Here is an 18,564-nt window from a genome sequence, read left to right as displayed (position 1 = left end):
TACAGACCACAGATGTTAAGACACGAAAGCTCCTGACCATGCATGGAGGGTTCCATCCCAAAATCCAGCACCCTGAGACTGTACGCAGGCCGGAAGGAAGGGGGCGAGGACTAGTGAGTGTGGGAACCACTGTCCAGGATGAAACATCCAAGCTCCTTGAGTACATCAAGGACAAGGCCCCGGCAGATGAGGTGCTCAGAGAATGTCTCAGACAGTGGGGTCCAGAGGAAGAGGTGCTGGAGGGACCATCATGGCAGGACAAACCCCTACATGGGGCGTACCACCGGAGCATAACTGAAGTGGCTGATATCAAGAAATCCTACCAATGGCTTGAGAGGGCTTGGTCTGAAGGACAGCACAGAGGCACTGATCCTGGCTGCTCAGGAGCAGGCCCTGGGCACTCGAGCAATAGAGGCCCAGATCTACCACACCAGACAAGACCCACGGTGTAGACTGTGCAAAGAGGCTCCTGAGACAGTCCAGCACATAACTGCAGGGTGTAAGATGCTGGCAGGGAAAGCATACATGGAGCGACATAACCAAGTGGCGGGCATAGTGTACAGAAACATCTGTGCAGAGTATCGGGCTGGAGACCCCAGGATCAAGGTGGGAAACACCTCCAAAGGTTGTGGAGAATGACCGAGCCAAGATCCTGTGGGACTTCCAGATACAGACTGACAGAATGGTGATGGCGAACCAACCAGACATAGTGGTGGTGGATAAGAAACAGAGCAGAGCCGTGGTGGTTGACATCGCAATACCAAGAGATGGTAATATCAGGAAAAAGGAACACGAGAAGCTAGAGAAAAATACCAGGGGCTCAAGGAAGAGCTGGAGAGAGCCTGGAAAGTAAAGGCATCAGTGGTGCCTTGTGGTGATCGGACACTCGGGGCTGTAACCCCCAAACTGGAAGAGTGGCTACAACAGATACCGGGAAAAAACAACGGACATCTCAGTCCAGAAAAGTGCAGTACTGGGAACAGCAAAGATACTGCGCAGAACTCTCAAGCTCCCAGGCCTCTGGTAGACGACCCGAGCTGAATGAGGGTGAGAGAGACCTACCACCGTGGAAGGTGAGAACACATTTAATTTTTATATATTATTTATATTTATTTTATATATATATATATATATTATATATATATATATATATATATATATATAAAATACTATCTGTCGTATTTATGTAGAACACAGAGATTTGAAAAATAACAATGAATTCCTCTCCCCCATCGCCATAGTGACATGTCACTATGGCGATAATTAATCCTTTTAGAACTTTGAAGTGTCATAAAGGCCAGACAGACAGCAAGGACAGCAAAGACAGCAAAGACAGCAAGGACAGCAAGGACAGCAAAGAAGACAGTCACACCTTATGGTAGAGAGACAAAACTTACAACGCACAACTTTTATTTAGGACACAGCTCCACAAACACATTCAGGTAAGTTTCTACTTCATTTCATGTGTTCTGACCAAAGGGAATTGACGTTTTCGTAGGCTGAAGGTTTGTGGGAGGTTTTTTGTGGCGAACAGTAACTATTTGTCTCAAACATAAACTTATTCTAATACATTTCTTAACACGTGACTGTTTAGTGCCTTTTGAAAGGTAAAACGAGTTAAGTGTTAGACCAGTGCTACAAACACCAAACCCTTTCAGTGTAACAACTGCTCAGTGAAAGTGGGTACAGTAGCCCAAAACTTGAACTACTACTTAAGTACAAGTAGCAGTACTTCAAAATAATATTACTTAAGTAGAAGTTAAAAGGTGTACAAGAAAGTAAGAAGTAAGAGTTAAACTGTATTTGTGGAAACAACTGCTCAGTAAGACGTGGCATCTGGTTTGTGATTTAAAGTTGATGTAATTGGAAGGACAAAACATGAAATAACGCACAAAATCTGGTGTTTTCAAAGGTTACACAACAAATATTAGAATCATATCATATATTAGAGTAAGAGTACAGTTACAGTCACGTATTTTACTGAAGTAGTAAAAGTATAGAGTGTGAAAAATATTCTGAGAAGTATTCAAAAGTTACTCAAGTAAAAGTGACCTACCCACATCTACTGTTACACCCACAAATCAATCACTGTTGGTGTTCTCTTAAAGGAACTGTACGTAAGATTTCTGCAGGTTTAGGCTCTGGTAACACAGGTTCAGTTGTGTTAATTTGTTATTGTAGTAACTTTTTTTAAAAACAGTAAGAGCACAGGCTACATATAGTTCCTTTGAGGAACACATTTGAGCCCTCTCTGCAAACATATCTGCAGTCAGGACTACTTTGCATTTAGACATGAATAAAAACACATTGTGACATGTTTGTGTACTGTTTTTCAGATTTCCAGATGGAAACAAACCAACTGAGCGAGGTGGAGATCATATCATCTCTCCCCCAAAACTACAGGTTCATCAAATACCTGAACCATGGAGGATTTGGCCAAGTGGTCCAGTGTCAGATCAAGGACACTTTCCAGAATGTGGCTGTCAAACTGCCATTATTTCAGCAGGACACCCAGAACGAGGTAAGACATTTAGATTTGTAACTTTTCTGGTGGAGGGTTTGCACAACCTGCTTTTCTTCATGGAGTGACACCAAGTTACAGGTCAGAACTGTGGATTAGGCAATCACAGTAAGAATCCAGTGTTGAAATTTTGTGAAATAGTTTTTACCGCATTTTGCTGACTAAAAAAAACCAAATCAAACTAAAACAACAACAAAAATTACATAATTTTTGTCAACTAAAAATGACTAAAAGCAGTTCACTAGTAAATCCACACTAGGGATGGGCATTCGATGAAATTTTCTTAATCGATCGTCCGAAGAATTAACGATCGATTATCGATTAATCATTAACGTTTTTATATTAAAATGATCATCATTATTATTACTATCTGCACTACTAATCTACATAAATAAATTCAACTTTACGACATATAAACCGTAACGACTCTAGAGCCACATCAATCCGTTTGACATTATAATGTGTTTAATTCAGTTTTGCGCAACTCTCACAGAAACGAAACTTAAAACTGCATCGCTAATTTGCAAAAACTAAGCGAAGATAAAACTACAGCTCTTGTGCGCTGATGCGGTCAATTTCTGTTGGATTAAAAGACATGACTCAGTGGAATACAGGTTAGTGTGACCATATCCGTTTGTCAAAACCAGGACACCGTACGGGGGGGGGACTTGTCATCGACATTGCGCGACTCTCACCTGGTAAAACTTTTTCCCACTGGACACCGAAACATATGTTCCTGCTTTGTACACTGTGCACATGGACTCCCACTTGTCCCGAACGCAACGGAAAGCGTGGATTTTCTTGTACAAATCATCGTTAAATACGCATTTGCACTTCGGTACGCTGCAGACTGACCGACTGTTTGTGTTTGCTCGCTCCTTCTGAGTGCAGAGAGACACATGTACGGACCCCTGTTTGGTCACGCTACGCACAGCAACCTACATTCGGTTTGTCGATTAAAATTAACGTAATCGATGAAATTCTTAATGATCAATTATCGATTAATCATGCCCATCCCTAATCCACACTGATATCTCTCTGTATTTTTATAAAGATTGATATCAGTCTGGTCCCTGTCGCGCCTCAAGCCTGGCCAAGCGTCATCATCCAATCAGATTTGTTTATTTCAGTGACACAAGTGAAATGAAGGAGCTCATTGGTCACTTATCATTTACAAATAAAATCAAAGAGTTTAGTAATTCTGCAGAATATCCGCTATCCGATATTTTTCTCCTTTATTTGTTCCAATACGGACAGACCAAGCGTGTCCCTGATTGGCTAATCCACCTGTCAGTCACACCCATCTGAAAACGGGGAGATTTCACCAGTGACCAGACTCACATCTTCATAAAGTATTAAATGAAGTGTGTATTATGGATCCCAGGCAATAAAAGTAGAAATTTCATTGACTAAACGTAGCCTGTTACCAAATAAGAATGTATGTTCCATGAAGTTATGGGCTTCAATTTATAATAGTAAAACAATAAATAAATAAATAAATAAATAAAGTGTAGTCTAGTAGGCATTTAGGCTACGTTCAGACTGCAGGGCTTAATGCTCAATTCCGATTTTTTTGTGAAATCCGATGTTTTTGCGAGGTCGTTCACATTTCCAATTAAATGCGACTTGTCTGTGACTTCAGTGTGAACGGTAAACGGCCCGAAAGTGTCCCGCATACGCACTGGAGGACACGATGACGTCAACCTCATGCGTCAACCGCAGCGAGCATGCTCTGTGTTTACGGAAGTTGTCCAAATATGGTCGAGAGCATTGAGCACCTGGCGATTTTACAGTTCCGGTTTCCGCCTGCTTCAGCGCAGAATAGTGACGTTTGTCGCTTGTTAATGACGTGTAGGTCGGATGGATGCGCTTTGGCCGTTCAGACTGAAGTCGCATGTCAAAAGTTCGGATATGTATCGGATTCAGGACCACATATCCAAGTGGCCTGGGTCACATTTGAAAAATTCAGATCTGTGCCGTTCAGACTGTCATTAAAAGATCGGATACAGGTCACATAGAAGCCAAAAAATCGGATTTGGGTCACTTCAGGCTCCAGTCTGAACACAGCCTTAGTCATCTACAACTTTCTAAAATGTAACTAAACAAAGCAAGACAGACAAGATGGACGCTTTACTGTGAACCTTTCAAGACACAGCGATAACATCTAACAGCTGAAACTCCCCACCAGAAAAGTTACACAGTGCCTCTTTAATGACGCATCTTTTTACCTCGGTGCCTAATCTGATTTCATTGAACTCTTGTCTCTGTTCAGATTTCTATCCTGACTCGACTGATGGAGGAAGGATGTGACCAGAGAAACATCGTCAAATTCTTGGAGGTGTTTGACACTCGTTTGGGGAAAGCCATCATCTTTGAAGCGCTGGACATGTGTCTGTACAATTACCACGCAAAATATGCCCCACTGTGCCTCTCCACTGTCCGCACCATCATCAAACAGGTACTACCCCAGGGAAATGTAACTCAGTATGTAGTTATGGGAGGAACACTTTGAAAATATATTTAGTTACATTACTATACCAACTTATCAATATATGAAAGCTGGGACAGCATATTTTTGGGGTCAGCATTTATCATGGGTATTCTTTCTTTTCATTACTAGGACATTTCTGGTTATTTTTTGATGATAAGATAATATTTAAGTCATAAAAGGTTGAATAAATAACTTGAATGACTCATTACAGATGCAAACTAAGAACTGAAGTTTTTGATTCTGCTGTTTATTTATGACAGCTCATGTTTTTGTTTAACAATATTGAGATTTAGAATAGTTTTTGTGGTTTAAATATGCTCTTGGGTTTTTGTGTCAGTGCCGTACATTAATTTCAATATTAAACACTGACAAACTTTATTGATACATAAGGGGAATGACTTGTAAATTATCCTTCATCATCTGTATTTACTTATTTTGACAGGCCCAATACAATCCTACAAATGAACTTTTATGTCTGTTTTATACTCCTAACCCTGCTCACTTGTATCCTGCACAGGTGGCCACAGCCTTGGAGGCGCTGAAAGAGATGTCCATAATCCACACGGACCTGAAAAAGCAAAATGTGATGGTGGTGAATCACAGGAAGAGGCCCCTGCAGGTGAAACTCATCGACTTTGGTTCGGCCAGGCCTGCAGAGAAGGTTGAAGTGCGCATGAAGTTCCAAGTCGTGTGCTACAGGTACGTCTCAAAAAGTAGAGAAAAGACATAACAGGGAATACAGTGGTGGGACATACAGGGATGGACTTGGGATATTTAAAGATGGGGTATTTTGCTTTTATGGGCTTTTAACCTCTTACACATAACATATTTAGATCACCATGTTACCTTTTACCTTTTTTTTTTTTTTTTTTACTTTAAAAACCAAAACAAACAAAAAACATTAAATTAGTAAAGACTACTTGTAGAGCTATTTTAATATTAATTATGCCTCAAAATTAGCATTAGCCTTAGCACTGAAAAAGCCTTTATAAACGTTGGAAGTTCATTTGCTCAAGTGTTTAACATGAGAGTGACATCCACCTGCAACTTCACTATTCACTGCCTGATCTTGAATTATTTATTCATTTTAGAATTAGACGGGAAGTAGTGATGTTAACAGTTAGCGAGCAGTTTGCCAATCTGCAAAATTAGAATATTGATTATATCATCTGTAATTCAGACTAGACGTTCACGTTTTCAACTAAGACCCTGACAGCACATTTTAGCCCATTCCTGATGAAATTCTAAAAAAATGTTTGAATGTCAAGAATGATCAAAATAAAACATATGCTATAGAGATACTGGAGACAACCCTGAATAACATTGTGATGTTTTCTTTGCAAATCTCGACCAAAAGAGGGACAGGAGGTGGTCACTCTGTCTGCTCGTCTGACCCACTGCTCTTTATCTGTCAGATCATTAATGTCTCTCTCCTCTCCACTCTCCAGACCCCCTGAAATCATTCTGGGTTTGCCTTGGAACGAGGCCGTGGACGTGTGGTGCCTGGGGACCATGTTTGCCGAGCTGTGGTTAGGAATTGAGTTATTCCCCTACACCTCTGAATATGAAGCGGTAAGTCAAGCGTAGATCATGAAAAACTTTTTTTTTCTTTTTGAATTTGACATACATATTAAAGATGCACTACGTAACTTTTCTGGTGGAGGTTCTGATACCTGATGGTCTCCATGAGGATGGCATTGTTTTGTCTGAAATATTCCACAAAATGGCATTACAATTAATCTATCTTCCTGGATACAAGCCGCAGTTAGTTACCTGACCAGCCAGTCTCTTCTAGGCATAACGAAAACCCACATATCATGACACTGTATCGTCAAAAGTCTCACAATAATAGCGGAGGCCCTCACAATATATCGAACATTTGACTGGCAGTGTACGTTTAATACTTTAAGTTTAATACTGTGAAATATACCCGGGTTAACAATAACTTCTCCATGGTACCGGACCCTCCAGAAATGTTACCTAGTGCACCTTTTAAGTGTTGTCTAACAAACGTGTGCTTCTTTTGATACAGTTGAGAATTATGATCAAAGTCTTCGGCGCACCTCCTGATCATGTGCTCAGTCAGGGGCTCATGACTCGGAAATTCTTCCACCGGGTCGGCGACAGATGGGTCCTCAAAGTAAACATTTCTTCTAGTTAGATTCATTCTTTTATGTGTCACAAATGTAAAAATTCTAAACTTCTCAATTGCTTTTTTCAGACTTGCGAAGAGATGAAGGATTTTTACAATCACAGGTGTGAGACCCAGTACGCAGAGCGCTTCAGCTCCCTCCACCATCTGGTCCAGGTAAACACTGTCTTTGACCGAAACAGCGATTTCAGATGTATATGTATATATGTATATGTATATGTATATGTATATGTATATATATATATATATATATATATATATATATATATATATATATATATATATATATATATATATATATATATATATATATATATATCACATATGTACATATACATACACACACACACACACACACACTGATATGTGTGTATTTATACGTGAGAAGGCAGATTCGAGGTCCTGTATTATATTTTAAGACATGCTAGAATGTTGTTTCCTCCTCACAAACATCCCTGAAGTTGTGTTTTGTCCAAATGTCCTCAAAATGCTCTGTTCCACATTGTGATGTCATGAAGTGGTAGTTTTCAAGTTGAGTTCAGTAGAGACGGGCAATTCCAGGGCTGAAATCATCCAAATGACTCTAGTGAAGGTGTATAGGGTTTAAAAACACACATCGTAAATTTACTAAATTTGTGTGTTAAAATGAATGAATGAAAGAAGAAAAAAACTGTGACACAAAACACAACTCCAAGTTTGTTTTTGATGAGGAAACAACATTATTTATTTATTATAGAAAATACTGTAATATGGGCCTTTGAACATATGATTCACTCCCAAATCTTTTGCTGAATCACACCATTAATTCTCTTTGGTCATGGTCCATATAAATCTTCATAACTCTAATAAAATATTTAGTCAACTAATGCAAACACTGTAAATACTGATGTGTTCCTGATTTGTTTGTAGGAAGGTTATTCTCCCGGATCTAGGCCGAATATCACCCAGGACATTCGAGCCACAGACCTGCTCGCTCAGATGTTGAAGATGGAAGTGTCTACTCGGATAACTCCCTCACAAATCCTCCAACATCCATTCATATGCCCTAAAAGGTTTGTTTTTAGATCACCACTGTTCAAACTTTCTTTTCACTTCAAGTTTAAAGTGTACTATGTAACTTTTCTACTTGTCTCCCTGGAGATGTTTTTGCTTTAATTGCACAGCAGAGATCAAATAGTACAGTTTCTATTAAATCAAATTATAGGTCTTTTGGTTACCACAAGGCAGATTAGCCATAAGCTTTTAACCATGTTTTATTTATTTTCAAAAAGTCTATGGGGAAATGAAAGAAAATTTCACTCTTGTACTTAAGCAAATTTCTGAAATACAGTCTATGGTAAAGTAATATTATAATGTAATTGTACATTTGTGTGTTTGTTTACAGTGACACAGAAGACCCAGTGCCACTGGAGCAGCCTGAGCAGGTCCAGCAGACGCCTGTGAGGAAATCTGTCATCACCGTAATCAAACTGGCCTCTCCAGAAAACACCAGTCCCTTTAAAGAGGAGGAATAACAGGTAGATGGGTGAGTGCTAATTTTTTAAGGGGTCCATATTACGTTTTCTGATCTGTGTTATTATGTTGTTTCCTCCTCACAAACAGACCTGGAGTTGTGTTCTGTTTCATTCACATGTTTAACACACAAACCCGACATATTTAGATTGTTCTCTCAAATGGAAAACACTGTTCCACCTTGTGATGTCATGTGATAATACAATAAGTGCTCCACTGTGTTTTTAAACTCCATACTCCCTTAACTAGAATCATTTGGATGATTTAAGTCCTGAAACTGCTAATCTCTACTGAACAAAAGGTAAAAAGTTGCTGTTAACTTAAAAACTACCTCTTCATGACATCACAAGGTGGAAGGTGGAGATGTAGACAGTCTAATAAACCAGGGTTACTTAATGTGGAAATGAAAGAAAACACAACTCAAAGTATGTTTTTGATGAGGGAACATTATAACATGACTTAAAGCTCACAAGAGTCAATTTTGCGTAATACAGGACCTTTTAAAATACAGTGTAAAGCAAAAGTAACAGAATGTAATTGTATATTTGTGTATTTGTTTACAGTCACGGAGACCCAGTGTCACAGGAGCAGCCTGACCTGGTCCCACAGACGCCTGCGAGGAAAACTGTGGTCATCGTAGTCAAACCGGCCACTCCAGAAAACACCAGTCCCTTTAAACAACTTACCATCCACCCGCCCGCCGGCGGGCGATTTTCCAATAAAAAATGTTCACTCTGTATATTCACCTTCATTATTGTTTTCACTACTGGCATGCCATACATCGTTTGAAAGCTTAATTTCTCAATAAAACAACCATATCATTCATTTTATGCCGTACAACGAGCCCAAAACGCGATAACTTAAAAATTCACATCATAATCAAAGAATAAAATACGTGTTTCTTACCTTTGAGCCGGTTCTGTCGGTCCAAAACGCGTTCAATCCATGAAAAGTTGTACTCAATAAGTCCGTAATAATCCACAGAAAAAGAATATCAAGTTGTTTTTTCCATAAAATAATTCCATGTGTGGGGAAATAATCCAAAAAATCCTCGTCCATGTGAATGGATGAAAGCGTGAATGAAAATATTTGTTGCCTTTCCGAGCCTTCTCCCTCTCTGAGTTCCGTTTCTCTTGGCGCTCTTGGGTACGCTTGTTTTCCTCACACTCTTAGCTTCAAAATGAGACCCTCCCCGCTGTTGTCGGTGCCGTGGTTTAGCTGGGACAAGCCGCTGAAGAAGCTAACGCACCCATGTACTTCCTGGCTTTACGCACGCGTCATCAGTTTGTTTACGGGAAATCTCTTCAGTCATTGGATCTTCCAGAAAGTGATTGACATATTGTTTTAGCCTATCACCAGAGCTTTCAAACGGTGGGTGGGACATGCAGACAGTATTTGAAACGGGCGCGGTGTTTACAGGCGCCACAGAGAGGGACACAAGAAGCGGTTCGGGAGGGGCCATATTGGGCAGATCTGCCACTTGGAGGACAATTTTGGCTACTTTTAGGTTTTTTTCTTGAGAAAACATGCCTAAAGCTCAGAAGAATTAGTATTATAATAATAACAATTATTATTATTATTATTATTATTATTATTATTTTGGCACAAATTTGGCAATCTTGTGCCGAATTGTCATTTTGTATACACAAAGGCTCACAGCATCAAAACCCTTTGTCCTAGAGATCTGAAATTCTACACAGTTGTTGCCAACAACTTGAACAATGAGTGTAGTGAGTCACAAATGCCTAGCATGAAGTATGCCCAAGCTAAGGCCTTTATTTTTTTCAATTGTTTTTTCGAAGCAAAAAAATACAATTTTTAATTGACTGTACTGTAGGTTAGGCAGCACTCACAGTCTTCATATACATATCTACAGAAACTGACACTTGTTTCTAATTAAACAGGATACAGAGCCAGAAGAGAACTGCGTAACAGGAATGAGGATGGGCATCCTTACGGTTGTTGAAGATGATGCTGCCACTGTTCTGCCAAATACGAGGGGCCATGCTATTGTTCTTGAAGAACAGATAGTGGTTGACGACGTAAGTGACCTGCCAACAGCTTTTGCTATTTTATTTGGTCTCATTTATAACCTGAACATGGGCTATCCCAACCAACTTAAGTACACATTTGAAGCATTGCAGAAAGTGTTGATGTGCCTGGACACTGACTGCTCAGCCAGAGTTCAGTCATTCAAAAACAAAATCTTGAAGTATTAGGAAAAGTGCATATGACAGGTTTTGATGGTTCTCTCATTTCTGTTTAATTTGGTCAGTTAATAACATTTGTGAATATAAATTGTACTAGTATATAAATCAAGAAGAAATTTGCAAAGAAAAGTTGAAAAAATATGTCGAACATTGCAGGATGTGGAGACTTCTAAAGTTCTACACAGATGACATTGCACTAGGGAGAATTCAAAACTTTTGCGCAATTTATGCATTTTTCTGACACTTTTAACATTATTTCAGCAAAATAAAGAGTTTATTATAGTTTTATTTTTCCAAATAATAATCTGTGTACATTAGAGGAGTTTTGGCCCGGTATACATCATGGTACTTTAGTTATGTAATTCCCTAGTGTGATGTCACGATTTCCACCCAGGAAGTGAAATCTGAAACTTCAAAAAATGGCCAAACTTGGGGGGAAAAATGTATTTTAAATAAAAAAAAAATAAAAAATCTTAAATATAATCACTATGCTTTAGTGAAATAAGTGCTACAACGTGTCATAGGCTCTTTAAGTTTTTCGGTGGTTGTACTCATTTTGAAAAAAGATGGATCGGTGCATCTGTAGTTACACGTTCATTTTGAGTGCTTACCAATAAAGATACATTATTTTTACAGAGTTCTATTACAGAGGTAAATCCAAGTCATTATTTAGCCTGTTATCCAATATTAGTATTCAGCTCATTAGCCCCATTTCATTATATAGGCTAAGTTATAATTCCTTCATAGTATAGCCTTTTATTTATTTGAAGGGCTGTTTTTAAGGTGTTACTATGATCACTATAGTTAGCTTTGTTGTTAATTTTAAGATACATTCACCTTTTCGGATAAATTAAACCCTTGTGCCTTGTTGAAAAAATGCATACAATGTGAGAGTGTTTCATACAAATTGTATATTTTGGTTTTTAAACAGGTATAAAATATATATATATATATTTAAATAGGGAAGGGGTTCTCTTTAAAATTACATATTGGGATTAAAAATTACCATAATTTGCCAGTTTTTGCCCCTTTCCACCTTCTGCCAATTAATAAAAAAGTGATATAATGGAATTATAATTAAATGTATTTCACTCTTATCAGTGTGATGGGGAATATGGACTTTGGGCCATTTGTGTAAAATCAACTTGAAAAGAAACAAAAATTGCATTAAGAATGTTTTGTACAAATTGTGCATTTCGATTTCTGAACTGCCTTTAAAATCGTCACATGTTAGTATTCTTCAATTTTTAGATGGAGAAATACAGATGTATAGATGGATATGGAGATGGATGTATAGCAATATCACAATAAATGCACCTTTAGATACACAAATTTGCCTTAACAAGGCACAAAGGTTAAATGAGAATTTAGCTAAACTGTTAAATACAATATTAAACAGCCAGCATCTGTTAAATTCATCCTTAAGGTAGCTAACAAACTTTTAATGGGTGTGAAATGTTAAGATTATATGCGTACTTGAATATACTAAAGAAAGTTTATATTTTGTATGCAATTTTATAGAAGTTTTAACCACATAAAAGTTTTAAAATGTTACTTATTAATTGTGAAGTACAAGTATATGTCTGCACTTTAAAAATGTTTGTTGCAACTGCACTTACAGTCCCTGACAAAAGTCGTGTCGCTTATCCATTTTGTAGAAACAAAAGCTTATAACCTGACTTTAAATTAATCGATTGGTTTTAGAAATGTCTCATATGAAAGCTAAAACCCTCCCAAATTATGCTCAATATACTAAAATAAATTTGCTTCACTGAAGAAAGATTGATCATTTAATGAACACAGAAAGGTCAGATTTTGGCAAGACAAAAGTCTTGTCGCCTTGTCATATGATGCACCCAATCCTAGATTACAGCCTCACCTGTGATCAGTTACTGATTAATCAATTAGTGGGTGTGTATAAAAAGAACCCCAGCACACCAGACTTTCACATCAACTGCAACTTGACCTCTGACAACATGCCTAAGATCCACCCTGAGACCAAAGCGTTAAGTATCAAGAGGCTGAAGACCAGATCCACTGCTGAGGTGGTGACACCTTCAATGTGTCTCAGCGTCAAGTACAAAGAATAAGAAAAAGATCTGAAATGACTAGAGATGTTTTTGACAAGCCCGGGTCCGGCAGACCCCGCAAGACAACTGCTCGGGAGGACCGTTTGTTGATTCGAAAATCCAAGGCAGCCCCTTTTCCACTGCAGCAGAGCTCCACCAGGCCTGGTCACCTCAAGTCCCTGTGTCAACCACAACAGTTTGTAGAATTCTGTCTTGAAATGGCCTCCATGGTCGAATCAGTGCACAGAAACCAGCACTAAACAAAAGGCAATTAAAAAAACCGTGTGGCATTTGCCAAGGCCCACAGCCTGCTAAAAGGATGGACACTGGAAAAGTGGCAGAAGGTGGATTTCTCAGATGAATCCTCGGTTGAATTACATCACAGCCGCTGCAAATATTGCAGGAGACCTTACTGGAGCCCGCATGGATCCAAAGATTCACCCAGAAAACAGTTAAGTTTGGTAGCGGAAAAATCATGGTCTGGGGTTCCATCCAGTATGGGGGTGTGTGAGACATTTGCAGGGTGGAAGGCAATATCAATAACCTAAAATATCAAGAAGTATTAGCTCCTCTTACATTCCCAACCATAAAAGGGTCAAATTTTGCAGCAGGATGGTGCTCCATCGCATACTTCTATCTCTACATCAAAGTTTCTCAAGGCGAAGAAGATCAAGGTGCTGCAGGACTGGCCAGCCCAGTCACCAGACATGAACATCATTGAGCATGTCTGGGGTAGAATGAAAGAGGAAGCATGGAAGACAAAACCAAAGAATCTTGATGAACTCTGGGAGGCATGTAAGACGCTTTCTTTGCTATTCCTGATGACTTCATCAACAACTTGTATGAATCATTGTGGAACCGCATGGATGCGTCCTTCAAGCTCATGGAAGTCATACAAGATATTAAATATGGATCTCACAGCACCACTACTTAATTCACTGATGTTATGCAACATATTTTTGTATTTGAAGTAAATTATTTATTCAATTTTCTGTAGGCGACAAAACTTTTGATCAATCTTTCTTCAGTGAAGCAAATTTATTTTAGTATATTGAGCATAATTTGGGAGGGTTTTAGCTTTCATATGAGACATTTCTAAAACCAATCGATTCATTTAAAGTCAGGTTATAAGCTCTTGTTGGCACCGTCAACTCAAAAAAGCTTCGCAGCAACTGCACACACTATTTTAAGTTGAGTCAGCTTTTTTTTTTTTAACAGTGCATGAAGATAGAAAACTTGAATACCATACCATACATATTCCAAACGTGCATAGCAATGGGGAAAAACGGTTAACGGATCTTCCACCATAAAAGTTACAGAATGAACCTTTAACTCTTCTCATCAGCCTATTTGAGATTTTAAGTTTTCAGTGTCTTCAACTAACAGAATAAATAAAAATCTGAGTCGATATAGAGATATAGTTGATATAAACATAGTATAACAGGTCTTGTACCTTGCCAGCAGGCGCCCACAGTGAGCTGCATGTCGATCTGGGACGGGTGGATGGGCCAGTCGTCTGTGACCAGGTACGGCTCATAGGACACTCCGTCCACGTACAGGGTCACCACCGGAAACTCCACATTCAGCACGTAGTAATGCCACTCTTTATCACAGATCTGAGGAGAGAAAAGGACAGTAGGGTTAAAGTTAAGTTTACAGTTAACAAAGCTTTTGTCACTTGTAGACTTGCTCACAGTGGGAAGAGGAACCACAACTTTTAAGACTTGTAAGAGTACTGTTACTTCAATAAAAATATGACTCAAGAATGGAGTAAAAGTATGCTGCTAAAACTGCACTCTGAAAAGTATAATTTCTTTAAAAAGTGACTCAAATAAATGCAACTGAGTACTACCCACCTCTCTATTCTGAAGTACTTTTACTATTGAAACTTCCCTTTTATACATTCTCACCCATTCTGCATTCATTTGACGTCTTAATTTGTCCAAGCCTTTCTTCGGCTGTCTTTCTGTCACATTCTGTCTCAAATATATCCATCTCTCCTTTAGACTTCAGACATGCCCGCTCCCATTGTGCAAACCACTCTCTCCCACAGCTTCTCTCAAATTGCCTTTGCCACACTTAGCCCCACATAACCCCAGTCTGTAATGAAGATTGCAAAGCTAGCTTCCTATTAACACAATGCCAGCGCAGCAGATGGGAGCGCTAATCAATCTGCCTGCTTTTCTATGGCAGCTGGCTCATACTGGAGATGGTTCGAAACATCTGCTAAATACATATGTGCGTAGTCAGGCTGCTGAGTCAGATTCAAAACGCGGCGATGTGATTGGCTCGTGGGGTGTCACGTGATCGTGTCTCTCGATATATGCACTAACTGTACGGATGTTTATTCAGTGTGAAACATCTTGTCCTCGGCTCCTTCTTATAATTCGAATCTGAAGCCTTGACTATTTAAAGTGCAAACCGTTGCTCTCCACTTGCTTATGCCAAATGGATAAAAAGACTGAGTAAGACAAATGAAAAGATGCAAGATTGAGAAGAAGAGTTGCCAAAGGTGCACTGTGTAACTTTCCTGGTTTTCCTGGAATGTTCCTTAGTATGGAGAAAATGTATCGCTCATTTATTTAGTTAAACATGTTTTTATCAGAAAGGAAAGGCTTAAACACATGCATTCTTACTATGAGCAGTCTTGGCTCTCCACAGATCTGACCTGTAACTAGACCTGGTAGATGGATTATCCCCAGTGGATATAGAGAAGTTTACATGCCCTGTTTACACGTACATGGGTATTTTTTAAAAACTTAGACATTTGCCTTCATTTCTACCCATCTTTTACACAGAAACGGTAAAGTCGCCTCTGAAAATGAATCTTTCTAAAAAGTCCAGCTAAAGTGGAGATTGTGGAAAACTACAATTTTGTGTTTGTGTGTAAAGTGAGATAAATAGAGTTTTAGCAGCTGAAGCTCCAAAAGTGCGACCCATGTTTAACTTTTGCAATGGCGATGATCATTGAAGCATTTAGATCAGCAGTCACATTTCTTCTGGTGCAAACACTTTTCAAGAAAAAACTCAAAATAGATTTAAACAACACATTTTCAGGAGTCTGTGACCAAATGCTCATAGTATAGGAGTATGATTTTCAACAAAAATGATGAATGTGACTAGCTAGGGCAGGGGTGAAATTTACTTTTGAAATCCTGGCGCTTGATGTGGTCAGCCTGTACAGAAGGTAAATACAAGTCTGTTCAAATGTTACAAACCACTCACGTGCACACCTTAACAGAAATGACATAACACGTAGATGTACTTTTTACATAACAGCAGAGAAAATGACTTTTGATTTCAGTGGGAACAGTGTTGTTGGTGTCCCTTTTTAGCCAGTGCATCAAAATCTGGAGTTAGTTTTGTTGTGGCGATTCTCAGGATGCGTTCGTGTGGTGTCGGATTTATCGGAAAAATGACTTTCCCACTGGGAAAATTCACATAAACGCCCCATCATGTCAGAAAAACAACTCGGCAAGTCAGATCTTTGACACACATGAATACAGAATAACAAGATGCACCTCAACAAAGGTCGATATAGCTAGAGTGCGCCATCTATTGGAAAACAACTAAATTGCATGAAAAATAAAACATTGACAAGGTTTATTATTATAATTTATTCAAGTTTGGTGGGCCAGATTAAAAGGTTTTAAGGACCGTATACAGCCCCTGGGCCATAGTTTGCCCACCCCTGAACTAGGGTAATTAAAGCTCAGATTAATAGATTAAACAGAGCTTCAGACAGAGCAGTGCCTTCTTATAGCATAACATCCCCAAGGAATGACTTAAGATGCAAAGTATCAAGTATTTTTTATTTATTTTTTTTACCACAAATTAGTTTCAGTATCAGGAATCAAATTAGAATACTTTTAATGGTAGTTTTAGTATTGAGTTACATTTTGGGTTTTGAATTGTTGTAATTTAGTTTTAATACATTCTTCTTTCATATTTCCTTAGTCTGTGTTTGCAGCACACAGCCTGTATTTGTAAGAGGAGTAACAGGTTCTCACATTTGGGAGCTGTGAATCTTGGACTAACATTGACTGTGATTTCTCATTGACAATCTCTCATTATATTTTTTGTCCTGTCCAAATGTTCATATTTACACTTAGCTATTTTAATTGAGATGATGGAGAGAAAGGAGAGTTTGGTCCCCCTGTTGCAGACATGTCGAGAGCAGGTGTCTGCAGTCACACATGGGAGACTCCAGCTGGACACTGTTTGGCTGTGTGGGGGAAAATAAAACTTAAAAACTTAAAAATAACATGGAAATGAAGAAGTTTTGGTGTAAAATCAAAGACTGAATGCCAAGTTTTCAGTACAGAGAGTATAGACAACTGGAGGTTAGCTAAAAATACACTTTCAATTTGTACTAGGCAGCGTGATTCTTAGAAAAACTTCTGTTCACAAAATATGTGAGGAAGATTATCTAACCAACCAACACTCTGTATAGATATCTTCAACATATGGGAACTTTAGCTGTTGTGCCCTGTCCGCGATCATATTTTGGGTGAAAACAGCTCATGGCTCATCTCTCCCTTTTGGCGTAAAATATTGAGAACAAGCTATTGGATCTACTACTGCTCTAAAAATATAGACCAGGGGTGTCAATCTCAAATTTATCAAGGGTCAAAATTAAAAACTGGGACTAAGTCGAGGGCCAAACTAAATATTTATTGAAAAATTTCAACAATGTCTGCATGTTTTCTCTTCTTTTGAGATAGGTAAGGTTAAACCTTTTCTTATTAAAATACATGTTTAATAATAGTTTTGCTTAAATATTGAATCCAGAACAAGCATAATATAAAATAACACAATTAAAAAATAAATTATATCTCTATAGCTATATATCTATAGCCGGGGGCCAGCTCTAATACATATTTGATATGATCTTATGGGTCAAATATAATTATATCATGGGCCAAATTTGGCCCCTGGGCCTGAGTTTGACATGTTTAATATAGACTATGAGAGAATAAAGTTACAGTTACAAGAATAAAGTTGGATACTCCATCTTTAACATTGGCTGTTAGACCCATAGACATTCATAGACACGACCTCTGCTGTTGCTACAACACAATCACTTGGCTAGCTGCTACCACCCGCAGTGATGTCAAATTCAAATAGAATGCTCCTTCACATACAAATGTACAGTGAAGCCAATCCCCATATTAAAGTAACATGTTTTTATATATATATATATTTATGTCATTTATCTGGAATCCTCAAAGTCAAATGTAAAAGAGGATGTTTAGTGGACACTAGATGTTTTCCTGAACCACACAAAAAATTTCAACTGAAAGTTGGTAAGTTGTAAGCTAATGTCACTTTTACTTTTTAAAACACTGCAAGTGTCATATGTACAGGCTGGGCTGACCACAGCAAATGTGCGGTTTCAAAACATAGATTGACAGTTTTTGACAGTCACGTTCCACATCCGAGACGTGAATTGCACGTGGACTCAGAGAATGAACACAGCAAAGACGCATAGTCTGAGTGCGGAGCTGCAGCTTCTGCTCCTGAGCCTGAGGTTCCACCAAAGCATTTACCATCTTGTTGCTGTGGCAGTTATGTATCATTTGAAGGAGCCCAGATTCAGACAGATTAAT

General features: G+C 38.6%; 1 protein-coding gene across 1 annotated transcript in view; it reads right to left on the bottom strand.

Moving 5' to 3' along the window:
• The window catches only part of LOC110154577 (calsyntenin-2-like), a gene marked incomplete at its 5' end in the record, with an annotated part of 351,405 nt that overhangs the window by 54,336 nt on the left and 278,505 nt on the right, over nucleotides 1-18,564 (bottom strand). The window contains 1 exon segment of the mRNA XM_055147860.1: nucleotides 14,409-14,571. Coding sequence (XP_055003835.1) covers nucleotides 14,409-14,571 — 163 coding nt within the window.

This window comes from Boleophthalmus pectinirostris, unplaced genomic scaffold, assembly GCF_026225935.1.
Source record: "Boleophthalmus pectinirostris isolate CB_2022bp ecotype Guang Dong unplaced genomic scaffold, ASM2622593v1 HiC_scaffold_9, whole genome shotgun sequence".
In the NCBI taxonomy this organism is placed as follows: domain Eukaryota; kingdom Metazoa; phylum Chordata; class Actinopteri; order Gobiiformes; family Gobiidae; genus Boleophthalmus; species Boleophthalmus pectinirostris.
The sequence above is the reverse complement of the archived record's forward strand: the minus strand, read 5'-3'. Positions and strand labels throughout refer to the sequence as shown.